This window comes from Arctopsyche grandis, chromosome 5, assembly GCF_051622035.1.
Source record: "Arctopsyche grandis isolate Sample6627 chromosome 5, ASM5162203v2, whole genome shotgun sequence".
In the NCBI taxonomy this organism is placed as follows: domain Eukaryota; kingdom Metazoa; phylum Arthropoda; class Insecta; order Trichoptera; family Hydropsychidae; genus Arctopsyche; species Arctopsyche grandis.
In genome coordinates, this window is record NC_135359.1 from 16,774,589 (window position 1) to 16,799,692 (window position 25,104).

The 25,104-nt window shown below is 34.6% G+C and overlaps 1 protein-coding gene across 2 annotated transcripts in view; it reads left to right on the top strand.

The window, feature by feature from the left end:
- LOC143912252 (uncharacterized) overlaps positions 1 to 25,104 on the top strand; it is a 210,007-nt gene that overhangs the window by 130,108 nt on the left and 54,795 nt on the right. For both annotated transcript variants that reach the window (XM_077431526.1, XM_077431527.1), the window contains 2 exons: positions 12,569 to 12,613; positions 24,919 to 24,960. In XM_077431526.1, the coding sequence (XP_077287652.1) occupies positions 12,569 to 12,613; positions 24,919 to 24,960 (87 nt within the window). The remainder of the gene's footprint in view (positions 1 to 12,568; positions 12,614 to 24,918; positions 24,961 to 25,104) is intronic.

Genomic DNA, 25,104 nt, shown 5'->3' on the forward strand with positions numbered 1-25,104 from the left:
TGTACCCATTAAAATAGACAAATTCATCAGCCAACTTGTTTATTTATTTATTATATATTCATTTCTACCATAGGTGCCCCAAGGTTGCCCTAAGGCAACACATCTGTGGTCAATCTTTTGTACATAGTACTAAATATTATTATTATACATTATACATGAGTTGAAAATATTGTGCGACAACCCCTGATACTAACTCTTTCACTGCCGAAACTGCTATAGCAGTTCCATTATATGTAAATGTTCCTCTTCCCAATTCATCAAGTAAAACTGAATATTTGATTGCAGTGCGGCTGCCGTTTCCCTCAATTCAAAAGATGGTCGATTGTCGATTATTCGTTATATCGAAATCTCACTAGCAGCTATTAAAATATTATACATACATATATTTATGTATATACTTAAAATTATTGGTCTGGTCAAATGTTAAATTTAAAATCTCTGGTTATAATTTATGCACGTTTTCCCAGAATGGTTTGTTTACTTACGCTATATTGTTGGGAAGCAGTGCTAAAAAAATCCAAATTAACATTATGTTGATTTCATTGAATTGATTAATCAAAGGCGAACAAAATACAAAGCTCTTTGATATTTCCTTCTGTAAATATTTTCAAATATGAACAAACACAACGTGTATTTTTCTCCGCTGTTTTATACCTAGGTACATACATATACATATGTATATGTACTTACAATATACATGGGTAAATAAAACGAAAATTTTGCAAAATATTAATTAAGGTTTTTTTCAATATTGCTCGAATGTTTGTGCGTTTCAATTTTTCTACGGATTATTTACAATTTCTTTTGATTTGTAAACAAGTACTCGGTTTGATCTGTAAGTATACCGTTTGATTTGTAGTTCATCATCATATTGAAATCGATTTTGTATGTATTGAAATTGACATGAATACAACGAGTGTCAAATTCGATGAACCACTACGCTGCGCTGATCCAAAATTGCGCTTCGTCGATTTCCATTCGCTATGCGGAAATAGGTAGTTGTTGGACTGAAACGAGGTAGCAGCATCCCTGCGACTAACTAACAACCCGCTATTGGGTTATCTCGTCAGCGGTTCACTCACTTTACAAAATCAATTAGATTCGCGTCTACATCCTGTGTATACTTGGCGTAGTGTGAACTGCAAACCGGAAAATTAATAACTGGCTCGATACAAACGTCGCTCATAAAGTGATTTCGCGACATGGAAGCGCTACGCTAATCGCATTTAATCACAATGTGTACCGCGAAACAAAGTCGAAAACAGTATTAAAGTTCAAATTTAATATACGAGTGCTACTCAGAGCACACGATAAGTACTGTGAACACTCGCCATAAGCCGAAAGAGCTTTTAACACAAAGATTAAGAAGTGTGTACGTCAACTTTTTGAATCGTGTTGTAATGGTCACACAGATAAAGAGGAATAGTAGTAATTTGCTTTGATATATTAGATCAGGATTTTTAAAATGTTTATGTCAAATCTTATTTGGAAAAAAATGTAGAACTATTTGAGTTGTTGTTTTACAAAGTCCCCTTAATTTCATCGTTATCGCTATTTTCTTGTTTAAGCTTATGGATTATATCATTGATGGTCGTTATTTATTAGGCAAGATCCTATTACAATTTCCAATCAGGTCCTTTTCTTAATCCTTCATTATTTCATAATAACTACTGTTCTACCAACTATTCATGTAATTTATTTTTATATAACTATATATCTTGCTCTTCTTTTAACAATATTCACCCTCATATTGATCCATTTTGTTGTTCCTCTTCTTGCTTTAAATGTGTATAATTAGGTCATTATTCTTAGTATCCCATATATGTATATACATACATTCCATTAACTTCCACTATTCAAAGCTTTTCTTCTTTTTTTTAAATTTTATTTCATTGTTATAATTTATTTTTAAAATAAAATAAAAAATAACACAACCTTTAGCCAAGACTTAAGCTAAATCAACATACCAACCGTATACATACAGTTATATGTACATATATAGCTACAAGTCCACAACGTAGTTCTCCAATTCAGCCATTTGCTTACAATTAAAGAGGTAGTGGGTTCAAATCCTAACCGGAATCGAGTGATTATTCTATGTACATATGTATATACGCTGCTGGCGAGATCTCGTTAATTATTAAAGACAGATCGACCGTCATCTGTTAGAGTTAGTCATTTTAGTTTGTTGTAACGGATCCAATAAAAACCAATAGGCATCCTCCACGCCTCAGTTTCTCGCAAATTCGTCGCATATTGAATTTGTTGATTGTTGAAATATGTTAACCTACATATGTACATTGTAGAATGTGGTTATGCATGTACAATTTTGACTGTAGATGTCGCTAAAAAAGCCGACGTATGACGACAATTTGTATGGCAAAAAATTTTAAGTTTATCAGTTTAATTTAGAACGAGCAATACATCAACACGATGTTTGTCATCGGAGAGGCGCTCACGTCTTTGTTACCCTTCAATAATGTATGGTAATGTGTTAGTGTAGTGGAGCCATACTCTGCAATGAAATCCCTCGACGTTTACATTTCAAATCACAATCCTCGGAGGTCCTCATTAGGACGAATGCTTATGTCAAAGGAGCGACCGCTGAATACTGAAACTGAACGGTTCGCGTCAGTACTATCAATCAGGAGACGTTGTCAAACAACGGCACTTCTATAATACCTGCCTCGTCGCTCGTCTCTCTGTCTGTATGTCTGTCTGTCTGTCCGTGTGTCTGTCGGTCTCTCCGTCCGACCGTTCCGCCGTGTCCTGTCGAACTGAAAAACCTAATAAATTCTATGGGGAGTGTCGCGTTTGATATTCGATCGACGTTCGAAACCACTTGGACTCGAAAAGATTCCTAATTCTCGATCGTCTATCTTCGATTGAAATTTTTTACCTTGTTGTTATCTGAATAATCAATTGTAGCTCTCAAATATCCCGATATTTCTTATCAATTTCATTTTTTGTATGGTATATCAATACTTCTGCAGCTCCGCTAAAATTACACGATCAATGCTACTGAATATTATTTAAGAAACAAGTTTGATTTTTATGTTTCAATTTTGTATGAAATAAAATCGAAATTCAAATCAACCATCAATCGTTTTTTCATTGCTGTCTATTTACATTTTAAAATATGAGTTTTGGTGATATTGCCTTACGTGAGGAATTTTATAGGTTACATATACAAAATATTCCTGCATAAGTATGCGATTTTTTATTTTAAAAAATTATTATGCAATAATTTTGACTCGACTTCCTCTTTATTATATATAAACGGAGCTTACTGTCTATTTTGCCGGTCTGTAAAAAGGATACATTGTTTGTGTGGCGAGTTCCACCTGGTTGAATCCCACTCATATCGTGCAATAAACGTGATTCTTTGTTTCATCATTTTATTATTGTGTTATATTGTGTGCTGAACTACGTTTCTGGTGTGATCTTATCATATATGTATGTCTACACTATAGTTTTTAATACACTAATATGTACATATGTATGTATGTATGTACATATATATAGGTATTTACATACATCCACTTTAACTTTGTCGATGCCTGATTCTTAGACTCAGTTCAGTAATGAAGTCATGAGTTTGAAATTATGTTTTGCTTGCGAAGTTGTGTTTGTCTAAATTTATCGTAAATATTTTCAGAACTTTGGCCGTTCTGGGTATATTATGCTATGGGTGCTAATATCATCCGGTTGGATAAATATTTAATACAGATTCGTATATGAATTCGCACGTATATTAAACGATTTTCAATACTTTTCCGGGGTAAAACTTCTCCCGCCGGCATACATATCCTTTGTTAACCCTCAGCCGAAAAGTTTCGACCGCTAAATGTAGGTCTCGCCAACCTTTTTCTTTGTACTTCGGAAAAGCAAAACCAACTCTCCTTCCCCGCCCCTTGTACGATTATCCCCCGATGACGGCCTTGTTAAAAAGCGCCCCTTTGTCTTTTGTCATCGTATGATAATTTATACGAAGTAATATATACTCACATTTCATTATCAGGCGCTTTCATGTTTAAAATATTGCCGATGGTAGATCAAAAGCCATTTTTTTTCTTTTTGCATATCATTTCGATTGAATATTCCATTTTGAAATTAGTTTTTCATTAAAAATGTATGTTGTTTTAGTTTTTCTGGAGGCTTTTTTCAGATCAGGCTGAATTCAATTTCGTTTGAATATATATAATAACAATATTATAATAGTACATATGCATGTATCTAAATAATATATGTTAAATATATTTCCAACTAATGGGAAATATAATGTTTTGTATTCAGACTCTTTTTTAAAAGCATTTATTTACCTTCTCATCATTTAATTTCATTCAAGCGACAGTCAATAATTATTTATATTTAGAACTCAAAAGTATACGTGACTACCCAAAGGCTATAATTTGAATTCTGTGCTTTTAAAAGAATTAACGTGGCTCACAATTTAAATAATAAAACTTTCCATTACTAAACTTGATCTTTAAACTTAAAAAATCCATGCAAAATCATTCATATTGTATATTAGGAATTACAAACAAAAGAGAAACGTATATTTGAAGTTTGGACCATTACAGGTATTTTCTAATGCGTCACAATGTTCAAAAGTAAAACGTATGAAAAAAATACAAAATTAATATATAAATTATAAAAAAATTAAGCACATGTACTTATAAAAAAATAAGAAAAACATTAAGCAGCATTTACAATCAATGGCGTAGGTACAGCAATAAACATCACCTACGAGCATAAACCTCAAATAACTGCTCATTATCAATTTAAATACATAAATATTAGATTTTAAATCAAATATTGTACCTACCTACATATATAATATAGTATATGTTATAATACTATTGTGAAACTATCATTGTTGACAAATACTAAATAGAACGTGTCCCGTTAACCTGTAAAGAGACCCGTCAGCATGTCAACACACACACACACACACAAATGCAGACAAAATCAACAAGTTGAACAATGCTGATTGAATACGGTTTATGCTTTTCGGAAACGTACAAACTACATATGTACATACATCTATATTTAATAGTACGTAAATATCTATTGCCGGAATGTCCTCAGTACTCTGCTAAAATTGTACCAAGTTGCGTGCACGTTTAGTATTTTTAATGGTGCGTTTTGTGCACGTGCGTTAGCAGTCGTATCCTGTGGGACCATCTAGGTACCGAATGCGAGTGCAAGCTGAAGAGATCCCGTGTTTTATTCCTAGCACGTGGCCCTTCGCTCTCCCCGTAGTGCTTCTTCAGTACTGAAACGGCGATAAATCAAACACACTCCCTCCCATAAATTTCAGCACACGTTTCACTCTTAACACGTTCCCAGACGCTACCTTCAGCCACCTTCTCTCAACCCTCGCCCTTCCCTATATCCACCTTTTACACCTATGAGCTTCTTACGACTCGTAAAGCGACCGGCGATAGTTATCTCCGCTCGCCTTATTATAAATTCGTTTATACATACAAGAAGCATATACGCACGCTACGGCGTGTTTATGGGGTTAGTTTGAATTTGAATTTTATCAACGTCGTTGTATGAATATCAATGAATTACTTCAAATTGTTATGTCTCCTTCTACATATTTTAAATTTCGTCGTAAAAGCAGATGCAATAACACAGACGCCCACGCGCAGATTGATTTGATTGCTTCATTATAATGTCATATTTGAACTTGCATCAAAGCTTATTCATTATCAAATCTGATATTTTGCTTAATATGCATGTTCTTAAACAACGTGTATAAAATATTCGACATATGGTTCACAATTTTCCGACTTCCAATAATTCCCTTCAGCTAAATAAAGATTTTACTGTATTTGCACATTTCTACACCACATTATTTGTACCAATTTTTTTACCTAGGAAATCATTTTTCATTTTATATTCGTCTTTTTTACTTTATCTATGTATGTATGTACGTAGTAACAGTAGAGAAGTTTTGATATCATGCGAAAATTCGACTTCAAGATTTTGACTGATTCGAATTCAGAATCGATCTCTGATTACATCATCTATAAAAAAATGTGTTTGTGTGTGTCTGTGCATTTTGGAGATTTTTATGTTATTTTATGAGATTGTTATTTTTAACACCGTTAGTACTATCGAACTGAAACTTAATATCAGTTACTGAAATACTTATCGATACGATGTATTGTTTTTTCAATTTTGTTTAGAAGGCAATGATATGTCACTGAAGAATGATTACTCAAAATAATGTATCTCCTTTAGAATCCCTCGTACTTTCTACACTTACATATATTATTTATATTTTTCCCATGATGCCCTTACAGGTTGCCTCTGAGCGACACCTAGATAGTATTAACCGCGGAAGACCGCTATAGACGTCATGCATCAAATACGAGAATAGCGTGATTTACTTCAGGCATAATTCACTATTTAAAGAAAATACTTCAGATATCAATTGACATATTTAGACACTTGAATAAATATTACAATATATATATATATTTATGGTCGAAAGCTCGATTTACAAATTCGCTAAAAAAACGCTAAAAGTTACGATGAGCAATGAACTTGTACATATGCAAATATATAAACTTATAGATCATAACTTGATATAGTGGGTAGGATGGTTTTGAGTCACATATATCCAAATTTGACCTTTAGTATTACAGAAATACTTCCAAATAAATTCCTTTCAATCGAGGTCAAACCAGGGCTTGAGCATGGTTAGCATTAACCAAACCATCGAGCTGTACTGCTGGCCAATGGTAAATGACAGATTTTCAGTTCTATCTTTGAATGATAATTACGTCAAGAAATTATTTATTGGCGTTGTATTCTTTTGGCGGTTCAAATGTTCCGGAAGTTATATACACATAGATATATGCTAGAAATTATGATGAACCAAAGCTAAAAATTTCAACATGGCTACGTGTACGTATGTACATACATACTTACACACTTCACGTTGACCAAATGCGTTCGCCTCTTTACCATATCGATATTTTACGTGACCGGAACATTGCATCAATCATGAACGACGTGTACGATAATCCCGTTATGCTTTTAGGCCCAAAACAGTATAGAAAATAAAAGATAAACTAAGGATGTTGGAGAAAATTGACGGATACAGAATGTGTATGTGTGTGTACATTTGAATACTGCTCTGCACTTCTTGCGTTTATTCCATTTTAAATTCGAACTCAAGAAGAACGTGTGTCACCTGCGCTTTGTGACACGAAACATAAATAAACCAGACTGTTAACGACCATCGAATGTTAAAACTACACGGTCGCGTCTTGTATGCGGGTTGTTTAGAAAGCGTGTTACTCGCCACAGTTACAAATTGAACATTTTGTCATCACCGGGACGGACGTCTATATTTACACCGGATCGGTTGAATATTGGTATTGCGACATGGTGCTATCTTATCTCGTATACGTATGTATGTAAATACGTACGTATATTGTCATTGCTCGCAATGTAACCTATCGAGCATTAAATTGTGCGGGCCAATTAAGCCTCTCTTGACCGGTGGAGTGCGCCTAATTTGGCGAATTTGAGAGTGGGATGGAGCAATTAGAGAGAGGGGTCTTTGAGCCGACTTGACCGAAATTTTAAGGCCAGTCCGACCGATTCACATGCGACCGCTATTTATAATTATCCTCTGGGATCCTGACTGCAACCGACCTATAATTAGGGACAGAGCGCGTGGTCTTTGTTGTCTGTATGGTAGGTAGGACCAAGTGTCTACTATGTACTACGTACTCTGTCGTAGGATCTGGGTGCTATGCTAACAATGCGGTCGGGTGGACCTGCAAATGAGGGACCATAGTCCTGTACGTCCTCCCGGGAGACGAGTGCCAATTTATAACGGTGGTGGTACAAGGTGTCGGGACGCTCCGTTCAATTTGTATCTTTTGTCGAATTCCTTCTACTTAGCAAGTGTTGTGTCATTATTTTAAATTGTCCCTTTTTTTTCCTTTCGTCGTCGTCGTCGTTGTTGTTATTTTCGAATAATATGCGTAAAAAATGGCGCTTTAAGGTATTAACTGATCATTAATAACGAAAAGGTCTTCTAGTTTGAGAATTTCCTTTATAATTTGTGTATACTTTATTTTTGTACATTTTTAACGATGTCATTAATGAGGTCGTTTCAATTGTCGGAAATTGGAATATTTTCAACATATATTTCTTTGGCAGGTGGCGTTAGTAATACAAGTCAATAAATGAAGCTTATAGAAACCTGATATGATATATACATATGTATGTACATACAATATGCATATTTTATTTTATACATACATACATATGAGTCGCTATATGTATTCAAAAGTGGCGGAAGTTCAATTTTCAGTTCCAAAAACTTGACTTATTTCACAAATTGTTATCATTTTTATTTTTAATTCAATATGTCCAGAATTGCGGAAAAGAACAGTAAACTTATTACAAACCACCAGTACTTTGAATATTGTAAAACGAAAAACGTTATATTTAATGTTTTGCAAGATATTTCTCGAAATAAAGGAAAGTGGATTCACGCCACTTACAAATATAATGGCTCATATGTACATATGTACATACATATATATGTAGGCCTAACAGGTTAACCCCAATGCACCTTCCTAGTAAATTATAAACATCGATAAATAATTTATAGTGGAATTTTACAGAGCATCATAAAGACATCTATGGGTAAATTTGACAAGCATTTTCGCATCATTTTCGAGATACTGAAAACTCGAACTTGAGCGAGAATTTTTTGAACGATAGCTTTAACATATTTTATACTACTGGACTGAATTGAGTCTGTCAAAGTTCTTGAATCAGAACAAATCCTAATAATAATGTAGTGAATATTTTTAGAAGCTTTGTATAAGCTTCACTCTTTTATAATGTATAATTAAAATGTTTTTCATAATTTATTCCTCATATTATAAATCGATTGAAAGGGTCGATCTTTTTGGTGAGTGGCTGAAATTTCGGCCTCTCTGCACCTGTCGCCTTCATACAACGTTCATCCCTTATTTATGTTTGACACACACGTATAGATAGATACACGCGTACGAGGGAAAAAAGGCGTAATAAAAAGCTGAGTGCCGGCAACTTATCATAGTTGTTCGGAACGAGGCGTTTGTTTGCCCAAAAAACTAGCCGTTTTCTGTGTATTTGCTTTTTGGGGAAAATTGATTTCGCTATTAAGGGACGACTTTATCTAGTAGGTCGATTATTGAGTGTCTGCAGTCGTTTCTTTGAAAGCTCTCGAATTTATTACGCTTTTTATGCGATTACATATATGTAATAATACCTATATATACATAGGTATAAAATAATGTTTTATTTTCTAAAAAAAACTTAATGTCGATGTTCATCGCAATTGTGTGAACCTTAAATGTTAAAAAAACGCCTCGAGTTTATTATTTCCATTTCGCTTTGCATAGATATAAATTTATTTTATTTTTTCAGTTCAGTTAAATTACTAAAGCTAATGAATATTTTTAAAGGAATTTCATTAGCTAATTATGTTGGTTATCTATCCAGCTGAAGGAAGGATAGAGTAAATGTGAACGTAGAGGTTATCGGTCGTTATATTTTCTTTTTTATTTCAGTTTCTTTTCTATGCTACGGGTCTTACTTAAGTTAGAGATCTCGAAATCTTTGAGGGGAAAATGACGAAAAATCTCAACGGAACCGGAAGGATGCTGACCGGGTCTGAAGGGGGGGGGGGGATACCCGCTTCGAGACGAATAGGGGGAAAGTGAGTCGGGAAATTGCATCGGAGTAAACAAGGCTCTCCGGGAAACGCAAAATAAACATAGCCGAGAGAAACCAACCCCTCTCACTCCCTTACTACCCATCCCTTTACGAAAGCCATTGTCAAAATAAACACACTATCGAATCCTCTCTCCCGTGCTACGTTTCAAATTAAAATTTCAACGTTAAAGGACAGCCAGCGTCTGTCCAAAACGATACGTTTCGATTCTGAGTGCACTTTTTCCATCTATTTCCGGTCATTTTTTCCCGGTAGGTTTTTTTCCACCGGAAATTGCCAAAGTGATGATTGTTTTATACATACACGCGTATTTTATATACATATGTACGCGTACAAAACACTGTCGGTTCGCGCTTCACAACCAGAGAATCCCGCAGGCAATGGCGTGATAATTGATACAGCCGGATAAAAAGTTACGTTGCAGAGTAAATTGGCCAACTTTGTTCCGGATAAATTAGGCGTTGGCGTCGACGACGAACGATAATTCCCATGAATATGTATGGCAGACATATTGCCGCATATCATTATAATGTCTCGCTGTAAAGGTGGCTCGCAGACGAATCCCCATAATCCCCCCACCGCCCCCTCCCCAGTCATCAGGGAATTATATTGCGAATAAGGGCCGGATATATAATGTCTTCGGACGAGAACGGCGATAATAGTGAAAGTTTCGTAAGTGAGAGTGTTGAGCGAGAGGGGGTGTAAACTGGGAATGGGAGGGAAATCCCTTAAATTCTTGAAGCATTGGCTGGTGCGGAGATTTATGAAACGCACAGCCGCTAAATATTTTAATGCCGAGCGTTCACCTGAACGCTCATTATAAGCGAATGTATCAAGATTAACCCCCAGAGTGCCGAGCAGACTTACTGGGGCTTTTCAGCGCTAGCGTGAAAAATGAGCGAAGCGCTAGTGTGCGCCTTCGGCGGTCGTGATTTATGACGATGGTAATTTTCAGACTATATGTATATTACATTATTATAAATTTCTAAACGAGGTCGTCGGAAATTCGCCAGAAATCTTATCAATTACTCGAATTTTCGCCAAAAATAATATATGTACATAATTATACAAAATTTATGACTAGTTACTACCTAAAGTTAATTATGATGTGAATGAATAAAAAGTAAGGGAACATCATCCAGAAAATAGATTGACCAAACCAGCAACATAGATCAATGTTTTGCGTGTAATGCTTTCAATTGTGTGGTCACGGATTCAATCCCTGGCTGTGCTGCTGGCCAGACCTTGGATATGTGATTTAAAGGTCGATCGTTTCCTATCATAGTTTGCCAATTTATCTGATTTCATTGAAACGGTTCCAAAAAATTGGCAACCCTGTCCTATTGCTCGCCAAATTCGAGCTTTCAATATCTCGCATTCGCTGATTTACAAAATATATAACATAAAATGCTGCGTAAATGCAAATTTAACCATAGATGTATCTATGATGCTCTGTTAAATTTACTCTATAAATTGTTTATCGATGTTTGTTATTTGCCAGGAACGCTCATTCAGGTTTACCTGTTAGGCTTAGTCCTACTATATGTATACATACGTATGTATGTAAAAAATAATAAATATAGTAAAAAGTTCGTTGATTATATTATCACTACATTTATATTAGTATAGTACAAGCAGGATGAAAATTCTTTTTTAGCCTAAGTGGTGCGACATGAAGTAGCGAAATAATCTTAAAATTTTAATATTGCGTAGTTAAAAATTCAAAATGAGATTTCAAGTATGAAAAGTGTATATATTTATATTAAATGAACATTACATAATAATAAAATGTAATTTAGTACAATGCAATAAAGCTGCTTTCTCGATTTGAATTAATTAAACCGACCCGACTGTAAGTATAGGACTAACCGACAAAGCGATATTGTTCGCAAGAGCAACTAACTACTCAACAATCGTCCGGCCTCAGTTCGTCCAAAGCACCCAAAGGGTTAATTTAAGTGGGACCTTTGGCTCGGCACAATCGCCAATACAACGATAAGCTAATCAATAAGTATCACCAACATCGAAGTCCACGTATAAGTATTCTGTCGTCGAATTCTCTGATCACAAAGCGGCCAAATAGTTCACTGAATACATTTCACGTTGATATTTTTTTATCGGTATTGTGCACCGTTCTTTCGTCGAGCTTTCAGATAATCAGGAAAATGTTGGAACAGTTTGCGGTTCTCTCCACATCCGACCATGACAAACACTATCCTTAGCGTACCCTCACATCATGGGTCAGCCTCACCCCTATGCATACACTATATTGTTGACCGTAATAAGTGAGGCAAACTTTTCGCTACCACTTCAATTTTGCACCCCCTCCCACCTTATTCCGCCTTCACCGCCGACGTATTATCATTCTTTTCTTTTATTTATTTACTTTTTTTCGCGCCGCCTCTGTCATCCGTCTTGATCTCTTCATATTAGGTGTGACGTGCGCCTCGCGAGATTTTCGCAGACTTTCAACGCTTCTGTCCCCGTTTCCTTTTTTTCCTTTACCTTTTTTGTTATATTTATTTTCGATGTGAAAATGTGCCTTATTTGATTCATATACTGTGGTAAAAAAAATTACACAGCGCGTGACCAATATAAAAGGTCAAATATAGGACGACCCAATAATTGCTTCATATTATTCGAGACCCAATTTTTTATGCCTGAATAAATTGACAAATTCCAATTGTATTTTTACTAGATGTATTTATATATTTGGATCTGAATTATGTCTGATTTTTGTCGAATATCATCCATTATTCATTATTTAGAAGTTAAATTGATTAATGTGTTGTTTCTTTGTTTCAGATTGAACATTGCACTGAAATGCAGTACGGAATGCACATTGACAAGGTAAATAGTTGTACTTTTTTCGCATTTTGCACATTTGCTACTGTTCACAATATTGACAAATCTTCATCGCACTATGTTTTATATGTATGTATGTACATCAAGCCTTAAGGAAATGATTGAAGGCATTTGAAAGAAAGCAAATAGTCCAATTGCACAAAAGGTAACCACCTAACGCGCTTCAAAAAGGCATGTGCTGCTTTTTTCATTCAATGTTTTTTTTATTATTATTCAACAACCACTCTTTGCCCGTGCTTTTTTCAAAAATAAAAAAAAAATTCCGTCAAAAGGCCCGTTTGATTTAAGTTTGAAGTTGATACTCTACGGATAGTATGTACATAGTAGACACTCAACGTTCGGACGCTTTCGCCTGCAATTACTTTTCCGAGTGCATTAGCATCGGAAAACCAAAGAAAACACCGTCGAAACGTTGAAAAGTCCCTCCCAACTCTCTTCTCGCCACCAACCACTCTTCTCTGTGTGCAATTCTGTCCGTCCGTGCTTTTTTTATTTTTCAATTGATGCCCGAATGTTTGCTGAGAGTCCGCAGCGCATGTGAATGAATCACCCTTTTCGGTTCGTTTCAATGCACATTCGAATCTTTTTTCACTATATTATATGCACAAACATATATAGGTATATGTACAATACATATGTACATATATGCAATAAAAATTATCGTTCAAATTTTCTACACTAAAAAAAATTATCATCGTCATTGTCATAATATTTACAGAAAAGTTGGAAAATTCTCTCTCTACAGAGATCGTGGGTTCAAGTCCCGGCCAAATATGCTGCTGGTTAGATCTTGTGATTATTAAAACGCAGATCGACCGTCTCCTGCTAGAACTTTTCTAGCTTAATTGTTGTGACGAATCCAATAAAATCGGTATCCTTCACCTCAGTTTCTCTCAAATTCGATTTATTAGCATCTCAAATTTTGTTGAATTTTATAAAATGCTACCTACATATTATATTTCATACAAATTTGCTGTGTATCAAAATATTTGTTAATTGTCCATAGATGTCTCTATTGTATTCCTGTTATCTTTAAAAAATTGTCAGTAGGTACTTATGTACAAAATATAATCTAACCATATGTGTCGCCTTGAGGTTATTCCCGTCATGGCACATAGTATATTGTATGTATGTACAATGTACATATATATGTATGTAATAAAAAATAAAAAAAACTCGTGGTGTCTTAACACCTATGTACATATATTAACGCCTGTATATTATCTTATTATATGTAATTCCAAGTAAACTTTATTATTTGTAATTTTGAACTTTAGGTTTCATTTAGACATTGAATCTATCAATATCTTGAAAATGGTCTCATTTTAAATAAAAATTCCATTTTTATTTTATTTTATATTCAGCGATGTCAGCGGAAGTCATTTATTTATCTATAATTGTATGGTCTTCTTTAACCGCAAAGGCTCTACGCTCGAATGCAAACCTAATAAAAACTTGTATTGCATCCATCTGCCGACCAGCCTCAAAAGCAGTTGCTTAACGATCCGGCATACTTTGCGGTTTTATTTCAAATGATACGTTCCAATAGATATTTTAGAGAATCAATCATTAAACTGAAAAATTCAAAAAGGAAACAAAAACACAAATCATATATAAAGCTGAAATCACATCGCCTGTGTCTGTATTCGTATCGAATTTAACGATGTGTATTTGGCGTGCTCGATCCTATTTGAACTCAACATTCCCGATTTGCATGCTTCAACATGCAGGAGAATATACTTCTTGTTTTCCAGACTGATCGGGTGAGTGCATACGTGAAGTGCACTCGCAGTGACTCAAACGCATATCTGTGGAAGCACCCCCTCATTCAACCCCCCACAGAGCCTGACCGCAATCGAAAGCAACATTCACAGTGCACGGCGCAACCCCCGTCTAACTTTTTTTTATCGCGGTCGTAGCTTAATTAGCGGTCAAGTTACACGACTCGAATCGCTCGGCTTTGAAGTGGGAGACTCTAGACCTCGAAATTAAGTTGGAATTTGAAATTGAGATACCCGACCACCCCTGTGCTTGAATGTGCATTGAAATTTTTATTCCGACATGTACTGTGTTTAAATCCGTGTCGAGATGTCTATAAAACGTCCATTAGAATAGATACATATCAAAGTGCGCAGTTCACTGGTTATGTTTTCGATTAATGAATTTTGATTTCCACGAAATTTGAAAAGTCAAAATTTAGTCGCTTACAAACTGTGACCTTTGTTGAGTCGTCTGGTCGTTTTCGCCGCAATTAAACCGCAGATAAAGGGTTAACGGCGCGTCAAAGCATCACCTCACCTTTTAATTAAAGCAATCATAAGGTAAGGGCGCCCAACCTCGATTGCTGATATTTTAACCCGATTATAAATCATTTAGAAGAATTTAAATATGTATTATAGTAATTTCTATAGTAAAATATGATAAAAATACCCGTCTTTGATCCACGCATTTATAATTTTATTTGGCGATTCACCTTTTTTCGGATATCATATTGAATCCAATGAAATTTTTTATCTGTACGTACATATTCGAGTACACACAAGTCACGTTTGATATAATATAATAATATAAAATTCGACCAGTCTAGACGTCGTAAACACTTACAGTTTGGCTGATCGAGCGAAAGAGTTACTGGATAACATTCACACATAACAACCCCGAGCTGTAAAATAATATTGAATATCAAATATTTTTATCACATATGCTCACCACGGTGAAATTCATTATTTAAGAAAATGTTTAAAAAACTTCGTATACTTAAATTTAATATCTTGATTTCTATTGAATTTCGATATATTCAATTTTTGATATACATATATATTTGTGAAATTCAGTTTTGATGGAAGAAGGTGAACTTGTATATAAACTGTTCAATAGATAAAAGTATGTATGGCATGTATGTAGCTCATTGTGTTAATTTCATTTTATTCTATCTTTTATTTTATTCAATTGTGCTATACAGATAAAGACTTTTTAATAATACATATATGCATAATTATATTAGTATTATACATAGCAAATATATATTAGTATTATACATAGCAAACACAAACATCGATTAAAATCGATGAACAAATTTACAGAATTTTATACAAATCAGCGAAAATCGAGATGCTGAATAGCTCGAATTTTCGCGAGAAGGATATAACAGGAATGCTAATTTGTTGGAACCGTTTCAATGAAATCAGATAAATTGGCAAACTCTCTGATAGGAAACAATCGACCTTGAAGTCACATATCCAAGGTCTGGTCAGCAGCACACACCAAGGAGCCCGTGACCATACATTTGATAACATTTTAAAATAAAATAAAATTACATTCTAACCTTCGATCTATGATGCTGGTTATAATATGTATGTATTTAAGAAAAGAAAATATTGCACATTAAAGTGTTAAATTTCTATAATGCAATGTTTTATGTACAATACGAACAACCTGGTCGTAAGCTCGCTAATTAACCTTTTGGCGCCGTTACGCGCCCTGCTCACGTGCCCTTGCCGCGCTCGCTTGTACGTGCTCTAAATAGAAGTTCCATTAGAGAGCAATTCCATCGCCCCTTTAGCGTGTGTATGAAGAATCTGAAAGCAATATATCAATTACACGTAGCGGAGCGCAACGCGGCCGAATGAAGATACCATGAGGGGTGGTGTGTGGGGTCGACCTCTTTGCCCTCCCGTAAACCACCCCCAAGCCGAGCGCAACAAAAAGGGACTGAAAAGAGAACGACGAGCTGAATATAAAGTTTCTGTGGAGTGGTCGAGCGACCGTGGGTGCATTTCGCGTATTATCGTTGCCGGACCGTTTTTGTTTCAGGCTTTTTCCAGTCGCTTTTCAGTCGTTTTTCAGACGGTGGCGTCCGTAAAAGGCAACTCGGAGCTCTGAAAGAAAGAGTGAGAGGGAAAAGATTTACCTTTTGGGTGAACGAGTAAAACAGACTGAAGGAAATGTATCATGTATGCGATTGTGTGAATGTATAACTCAAACTGTACCAACTAATCTTTGTATGTATGTATATATTACATAAACAATCGATTACATGAGTATGAACTTAATGCAATTCACAGATATAACAAGTAGCTTCATGAATGGAATGGTAGTATTCGTGAATGGAAATCTACCAGCTAGCAAAATGTACATATGTGTGCGTGTATACACTAGAAGCAGAATCTGAATGTCGGATGATCAAATGAGCCGTTATATTTGAAAGTAGCGTTAGTCCACTCTTCTTCGTTTCGAGAAATATCTCGCAAGAAATTAAATATTTTGCGTTTTACAATATTTAAAAATACTGGTGGCCTGTAGGAAGTATATTCTGCTTTCCCAAGATTATGGACGTATCGAATTAAAAGTATTTATAACAATTTGTGTATTTAGTCAAACTGTAATAGTGTTTTTGCAACTGAAAATTTGACTTTCGCCACTTTCAAATATAACGGCGCAAATTTCTTTGAAAAAAAATGATACGTAGAATTACTAGAATTACTATAAGATTGCCATAATTGTCGAGATACTGACCGGGACATTTGGGAATTGAATAATTAGTGGTAAAATTGAAATCCTGATCCATTGAAGATCTTAAACAGCTATTGATTATTTGAGGTGTACTGAAAGATTTTTCCACTTATTTGGCGGTTACTAAAAAAATCTTAATTCTGTCTTTTTTTTTTAATTTGTTGTCAAATTAAATATATCTATAAATAAAAGAACTTTATAAATAGTCAATTTTTTAAAGGTTTTCATTCAAAAGCGGAGACGGTATCTTTGCATTTATATGTCTATTTAATAATTCGGGAATTTGTCGCCAGACATGGCAGCCACCAACAGTGTGGACAGTTTGATTCCCACTAGTAGCTGTTGTCCAGACTTTGTTTTAGTTTGCCAATTTTTTTGATTTTCATTGAAACGGTTCCTGTAAATTGACATTTCCTTTCCAATCTCTCATGCAAATCTCAGTTATTCGGCCTCTTGAGGTTTGTCAATTTCTATAATAAAATACTGCAAAAATTTCTCCATATACGTCACTGTGAATGATGGTTGCATGATTTGCTTGTATTGATTGTATTGTATCTGTACACTCGTCGCTTTGGAGCGATCTGTGAAGGCGAGTGTTCGATTGAGGTAAAATAAAATAAAATAAGTAGATAAAGTCAGGCATCGCATGAAAGTTGGAGACGATTCCTGTAAAATATCAATGATGGAGATAGCGATAACGATTAAATAATTAAATCAAATAAAAATCTTTGTTGTTGTATTTGTGTAGATGGGTTAATAAGACGGTTTATTTTTCTAGGTAGGTACTTATAATGTAATGTTTTACCTAACCCTTTATTAATTATCTCTTGAATAATAAAAATATTATAATATGTTGTGTATTTAGGTATTGGATGTTTATTTTTCGGATGGATATATATGTATGTACATATATTACATAACACCAAAACATACATACAAATATATTGTATATATTTTTATTCAAGAAATTATTTACGTTTGTTTGGTTTGGTTCTAGTATAAGCTATTTATTTTAAGAGTGCTATTCAAATCTATTCGTACATAAAACATATGTAGATAAAGCAAAAATAGTATACACAAGTATTTAATAATGTATTATTATGCTGTAGGTCGTTTTGATCAATCCGATTTTACTTTAAAACACGTACATAAATTTCGTTTAAACATCGTTTCGTCAAATCGTTTGAAACATCTCAAATAAAAAAAATATTATTTTTATCGATGTAATTAGACTAGTTTGTAAGTTTCAGAAAGTACATTCAAATATTACCTAATCTTAATCTTGAGACAATTATTTTATTATATATGTACATACTCGTACATATGTATGTGTATGCAGGTGTTCTACTGCCTTTATGTATTCTCATATATGTATGTACATAAATACATATTATACATATGTACATCTGCTTTTCTCTATCCGAGTGGTGAAGACCTTCGTCTACGTCGGCGAATATTCGCATTGTCTACCCCTAGCGTTCTTCTCTTATTATGGATCCGCAAGCTTTCCTTCTACCCCTCTCAGTGCGACATCGACGACGAAAAAGAAGAAAAACGCCAACAAGAGTCCTCAAATTATACAGATGGCCTGCGTCAGAGTCCTTCGTCCCCGCACTCACCATCTGAACAATTTCGAATAATCCAACTCCTTAACTACACAAGGTACCCAATATGTAAACTTTTTATGTACACGATCTAAATGAAAAACTTCAACCGGTTTCGAGTGGATTATGTGCCCTATGTTGAACTTCGCTACTTTGACTTTGTCTCTTTGTATTTGAGTGATATTCATTGCATTTGTTTACCTTCAATCAGTTTTCATTATTCTGATTTTGTTTCATTGTCAAAATCATATTGAATGCTTTCCCGCATCCATTCCTACATAAATAGCATGCTTATGTTTTTTATCATACATATACATATGTATTTGAGATTCCATCTACGTCTCGATAGGAATTGAAAACAAAATTTTTAAGCCATTTAGTATTCTCAACCGTTGACACACATATGCGCAGAAAATTGGGTTACTTCTGGGTTTGTCTCGCTTCTGCCGAAACGTCACGACTTTTTTTTCAGGTCGGAGACCCCACGTCAAAAAGCTCATCTGTCACTGGTGATAGTTGCGCAAACGGAGGGTGGGTCCCATTTGCGGAAGGGTAAGGGCACAATCGGTAGTCTGACCTTCGTCAAAGTCGCCGTTTACCTGCTTATTATGATAATAAAAGAAGACCGATATCGGAAATTGCCTTTTCATTAATCTACTCTGCGATTTGATTCCCCAACCACCCCGCCGCTCGCCCCTCTACCTCGAGTATCAACTACGAACCCTTACCATACAAAAGTAACGCCAGCATGTAAATAGCCTATACATATGTGTATTTTAAGTTTTTTTTAGACTTTCAAGTCATGTATTATTAAGGCTCGTCCCTGTGGAGCATTTGCTAATAATAATAATATATGTATGTAATATAGCAGACGCGTGCAGGTCCCATCTGTCAAATGCGACACCCCTGCATCCCTTGAGACCAATGAAATACCAAAACAACCCAGTGTCTCCTATTATATCAGAAACAAACAGTCGGGGGGCCAAACTTAAAATGATTGCATCTATTTTCGTGTCGAATTTTCGAGCATTTCCATCATTTTTAATACACTCTTCATATGTTATATGTTTCGTTGCATTCGATTGTCCTTATTTTTAGAGGTTTATGTAGTTTGATTATAAACAATCAAAATCAGTTGCTAAGTACATAGCATGATGGCAGTTTCTTCTTACATTATCAGCAAATATAAGTACACATATAATATCAAAGGCAACTGTTAAGTGACAGTTGCCTTTACGGACATATAATTGTTTATAGTTTATAGGCGTTCCAATTCTATCGATGTCTCCTGTGGAGCATGAATTAATCATGGCCTGTTTTTTATACGCGTTGCTATCTACACGAGATAGATTGACATTATGGATGAGAAGTGTACAAACCGTATCGTCCACGTACTATTTGTGTACTTCTGAACGACCCTTCTGGTGCAGCTCATCTGTCCTATTAGGACGCGTATGGCGATCGATAAACAGGCAATCCCCAATACATACTAAACGTCGATGTGCATCATCCTCCCTCTCCACTTTTTCCACCATTTCCAAGTAATACAGTTTAAATTAGAAGGAAACCCTTTTGTGTAGCTCACGTGCCTCAAGCTCATACTTTGGAGCTCTTTTGCAACCCACTTCGATTGGCAATTGTTCTCCCCCATGAGAAGTTTACGACTTCGTAATTTGGCACTTCGGCGAATTTGATTGTCGTATATATAGTGAAAGCACGTCGCTTGAAATATAATATAATCTTCGTTGGTTTGTTTTATTAATAAGAGCCCAAGTTGGGCAAATATTTACCGTTGAGAATAATAAATGTAATCAAACGAGGCTTTGGTGGATAAAATAAACCATATTAGATTCATAGATATTTTAAATATTTTATACATACATACGTATATTATGAATCTTATCACACACATAAATATCTAATGTATAATATTTACCACCTTATGAAATAAAGGATCAAATGCCTTCGCCACACTTCGATGAATTTTCAATATAAGTAACGCGAAAATAGGAAGAATATGCTTTTGTATGAACAATTCTAAGATATTCATATTTTATTTTATTTTACATAGATATATACCGGGAAGGCCTAATAGGGAAACCCAATGTGACTTCCTAGATAATTAATTACAAACATTGCAGCATTTTTTTTATTATATAAATCGCTTTATTTTGAGAGGATGAGGAACACAAAATTAACGATTAATTAATTAATGAATAAATCCATAGAGACATCTATAGATTTAGACTTGTACATATTTTTTTACATATTGTACATACATAAATCAAATTCAGATATTTGTGACATAGCGGGTAGGATTTTTTTTTGCCAATTTGATGGAGGAACCGTTTCAACAATGAAATTAGATAAATTGGCAAACTCTGAAAGGAAACGATCGACTTAGAGTCACAAATATCCAAGTCTAACCAGAAGTATTAAAGATTAACACGAGATCCTCTCCGCGCTATACATAAACGCAACGAGCTTATATATTATAATATTACATACATACATATGTAGGTATTTGCTCATAGGCTAAAAATTTCCACGTTCAAAAATCATCCACTTTTATTCGAAACATCGACACATCACATCGAACGGAAATGATCGATGGTCCAGTTTGGGTCACTCGAATTTTCGAGAATTGAAATTGACGTAAAGTGCGTGCAAGTGCGATGTGCATGCGTTCATATAATATGCACTCTCGTTTAGGTCGCATCGATCAATATTTGTATTGAAACGTTTGACAGGAGACGTCTTTTGTGATTTTTATTGGCAGCCGCGTGCATACGTATATGTATGTACGTGCAGGGTGACAAATGACGTTAATAGTAAGGGTGGCCGCACACCCCGAGGGTATGCAGCCGCGATTATGGCCGGATAAACGAGGGTTAAATGCATTTTTTGCAGCGGGCGCAATGCGATCAATCACACCAGCGTCATCCGCAAGCGTTCGCGTTAATTGATTTTCCAACAAAAACGATACATACATATATGCGATTCATATTTTGCAAGCGGGCTTTATGAAGTTAAAATGCATCAATCATTTATTTAAAATTTACTTTCATACTTTGTTGCATATTTTTCGCATAACTTTTTCATTGAAATTTTGCAAAGTTTAGACAAACGAGCTTTATTTATGTATATACATACTTATACATATTTTATACTCTTATTCCTATTTTATACATACATAGGTACATATTTACATATTTTTTATACTCAATTCTACGTGCGTTTATATATACGTATACATATTTATTATACAACCAGTCAGTATTTACTGAAACTTGATACCTACAAAGCTAGGGATAGAACTCAAAGAGTAATTGAATAATTTTCACTTTAAAAAACGAATAGTCCTTGTGAGGATATGGTGGAGAGTAAGATTAAATTAACCAGATCAGTTGTTTCCTGTTGCTTAATTATCTTACTTGGTTGTTGAAACAATTTAGAATGCACTACACCAAATCATCGTTATTCTTACCTCCATTATTATGTCCTCCAGCAGGCAGCATGACAACTATTATAATTTGTAAAAGTTGCTATCAATAACAAAATACTATATATTTTTATGTAAGTGTATGTATAATAACAAAGTTATTAATCAGAAAACCTACATATATGTATATTATTGACGTATGATATATGGTACAGACCGTGTTCACACCGGTTTGTTCATGAACAAACTTGTTTGTTCATTAACGAACTATTGTTTTTAGCTTAAGTGCTAACGGTCAAAATCTATCTTCAAATAGACTCCCAACAGGTGTACCATGAAACTTTTAGCTGTCCAAACCTATTAGATGTCAAAACGCCAAGTATTTAAATGGGAAATCCTTTCGAAACCGCATTACAACGTTATTATAATTGCCGTGTCCGCTAATATTAAAAATATTGCAACCCAGAGAAAGCATATTTACATACAGTCGAACTTAATATTGGAACGATGAACTTGAGAGACGCGTTTAACTCTTTATTAAGAGCTTTTGCTCGCACGGTACTAACTTGGTCTAATGTTATGACTTATCTAAATTCTTATAAAGAACCGACTCTCCTTCTTTGGGTACGGTTTATGTAGTGAATCTAATGATGTCAATGTTTATCTTTTAAAAAAATATTTTATGTTATCGTTTTTATGGTTTTGTTATTTCCATATACGATTCATATATTTAAAGTGTTTGAAATGGGAAATCCCATGGAAGCCGCATTACAACATTGCTACAATTACCGTTTCCGCTAATGTTCAAAATACTGCAACCCATACATATATGAAGGATGAGAAAAACGATTGAGAATACTTAAACTTATGTCTAATAATTTGTGCATGAACAAACTAGTTTGTTTATTAATTTGACAATATCACTATAATTGGCCACATTGGTTCATGTATAAACAAACTAGTATGTTCATTAACGAATGAAATGTACACTTGTACTGTAACATATATGCATATACATACATCAACATAAAACGTTTCTACGTTTGTTTTTTACATACATATTTCAAAATCATATCTGCTCCTAATGCATAATCTAACTTATTCAGTAATACAATACAATTCAATAAGCTTAAATACTTAGAAATAACGCTTTATCTGTTTATTTCAACAATAATAATACTTCTGTTCGAAAAATTTTGCAAGTTGAATACAAGCATATTACCGAAATAGGACAATGCGGTTAGCTTTTGAATTTGGAAAATCGAAGAAATCAAACTACATACATACATACATACTTCCGAATCCGATTGAAACTGTGGGATAGCACGGCAAAAGATCGCCCTATACCGAATATAAAGGAATCGATGTCGCAATGGCACGGAAGAATCGCTGCTGAAGCACATCCACGAAATATGAGATAAATTTCGTGGATTTCACAGCGTCTAGTAATGCTATCGTAAGCTGTTTGTGTTCACCCTACCGCTATTACACCGTAGCACTGAAAATAATAGTAATGCTAACTTTACAGTAGATACTAATTGATTACCAATTGCTGAAAGTTTCACCAGTAGGTATATTCGGCCGAGGATTTATGTACATATGATATGAGTATCGCTCATAATTACCGATAGTATATACATAGTAGGTAAATATATATATATATATATATTATCGTGCTATGCACGATAAGGGGGAAGTTTCCGTTGATTATTTACGTACATCGAATTGGCCACGTGGCACGATAAGCGGGATAATCGCCTTTGTGTATGTGAGGCTCCTACCGACAATAGTTATTATATTATTTAAGGGAATGATACGGCTTTATGGTGAAGTCCCTCCCTTTTTGGCTTCTGTTTGTTTATAATTGGGAATATTCCCGCGGTATGACATGTTTGAGGTTTTCCATTTTCCACTGTTTTCTTATATGAATATATCGATTTTTAAAATGCTACATTCGTATTCATGTGTACACATAATATGTCGATTTCAATATTATCTTTGGTACAAAGGAAGAAATAAAGAGACGTATGAAATTAGGGTGGAGTGCATTTGGACGAATGAATGCCATTTTTAAATCAAAAATGCCACTTGGCTGGACATTGAAATCCAAGATGCTTCACAAATTCCAATGCGCTTAACAAAGTATATAACGTTGTATTCTTCGCATAACGAGAAAATACAGGAAGAGGAACACGTGGTTGAGAAATCTGACAAGGGTAGTGGATATAGTGGATAAGTGAAGGGATTTAAATGGCAATGGGCGGGCCACGTGGCTAGAAGAATGAACGAAATATGGACAAAAGAAGTGCTAGAATAGTACCGGAGAGAATGCAAAAGGGTAAAAGGAAGGCCGCAGAGAAGATAGGTGGATGAAATTAGAAAAATGTGTGGGATGTGATGAGGCCTTGGAAAGAAATTGAATGTGGATGATGATGTACCTATGTATGTATGTACATACATACATTTATATTATAATACATGTGTGTATATGAATTGTTTTTTATCATAATATTTTCATTTTGTTTGAATATTTTTTTAATATTGTGTATATTTTATAATATTATTGTATGTAGATATATAAATTTGAAATATTTAATTGAAATTGGTACACATCAAAGCATACCCATTACATATGCACATATTTTCATTGTGTTTTCCTAGAATTCAAATGATTCATTGTGTATTTATTTAACGCAATAAAATTCAAATCGTTTTTGTTTTTCTTTTTACAGATGCATTGCGCAGATATTCAGTACAGATTTCACAATAATACAGTGAGTATTTACTATTAATTGTAAAACAATGAAATTCGTCTACTGTTGTTACAATGTCAATGCGATATGTACATATTATATTTTCTTAACCTCTTCGTATAATTTTCATGCAAATATAGTGAATGGGATTTTCATTTAAGCTCA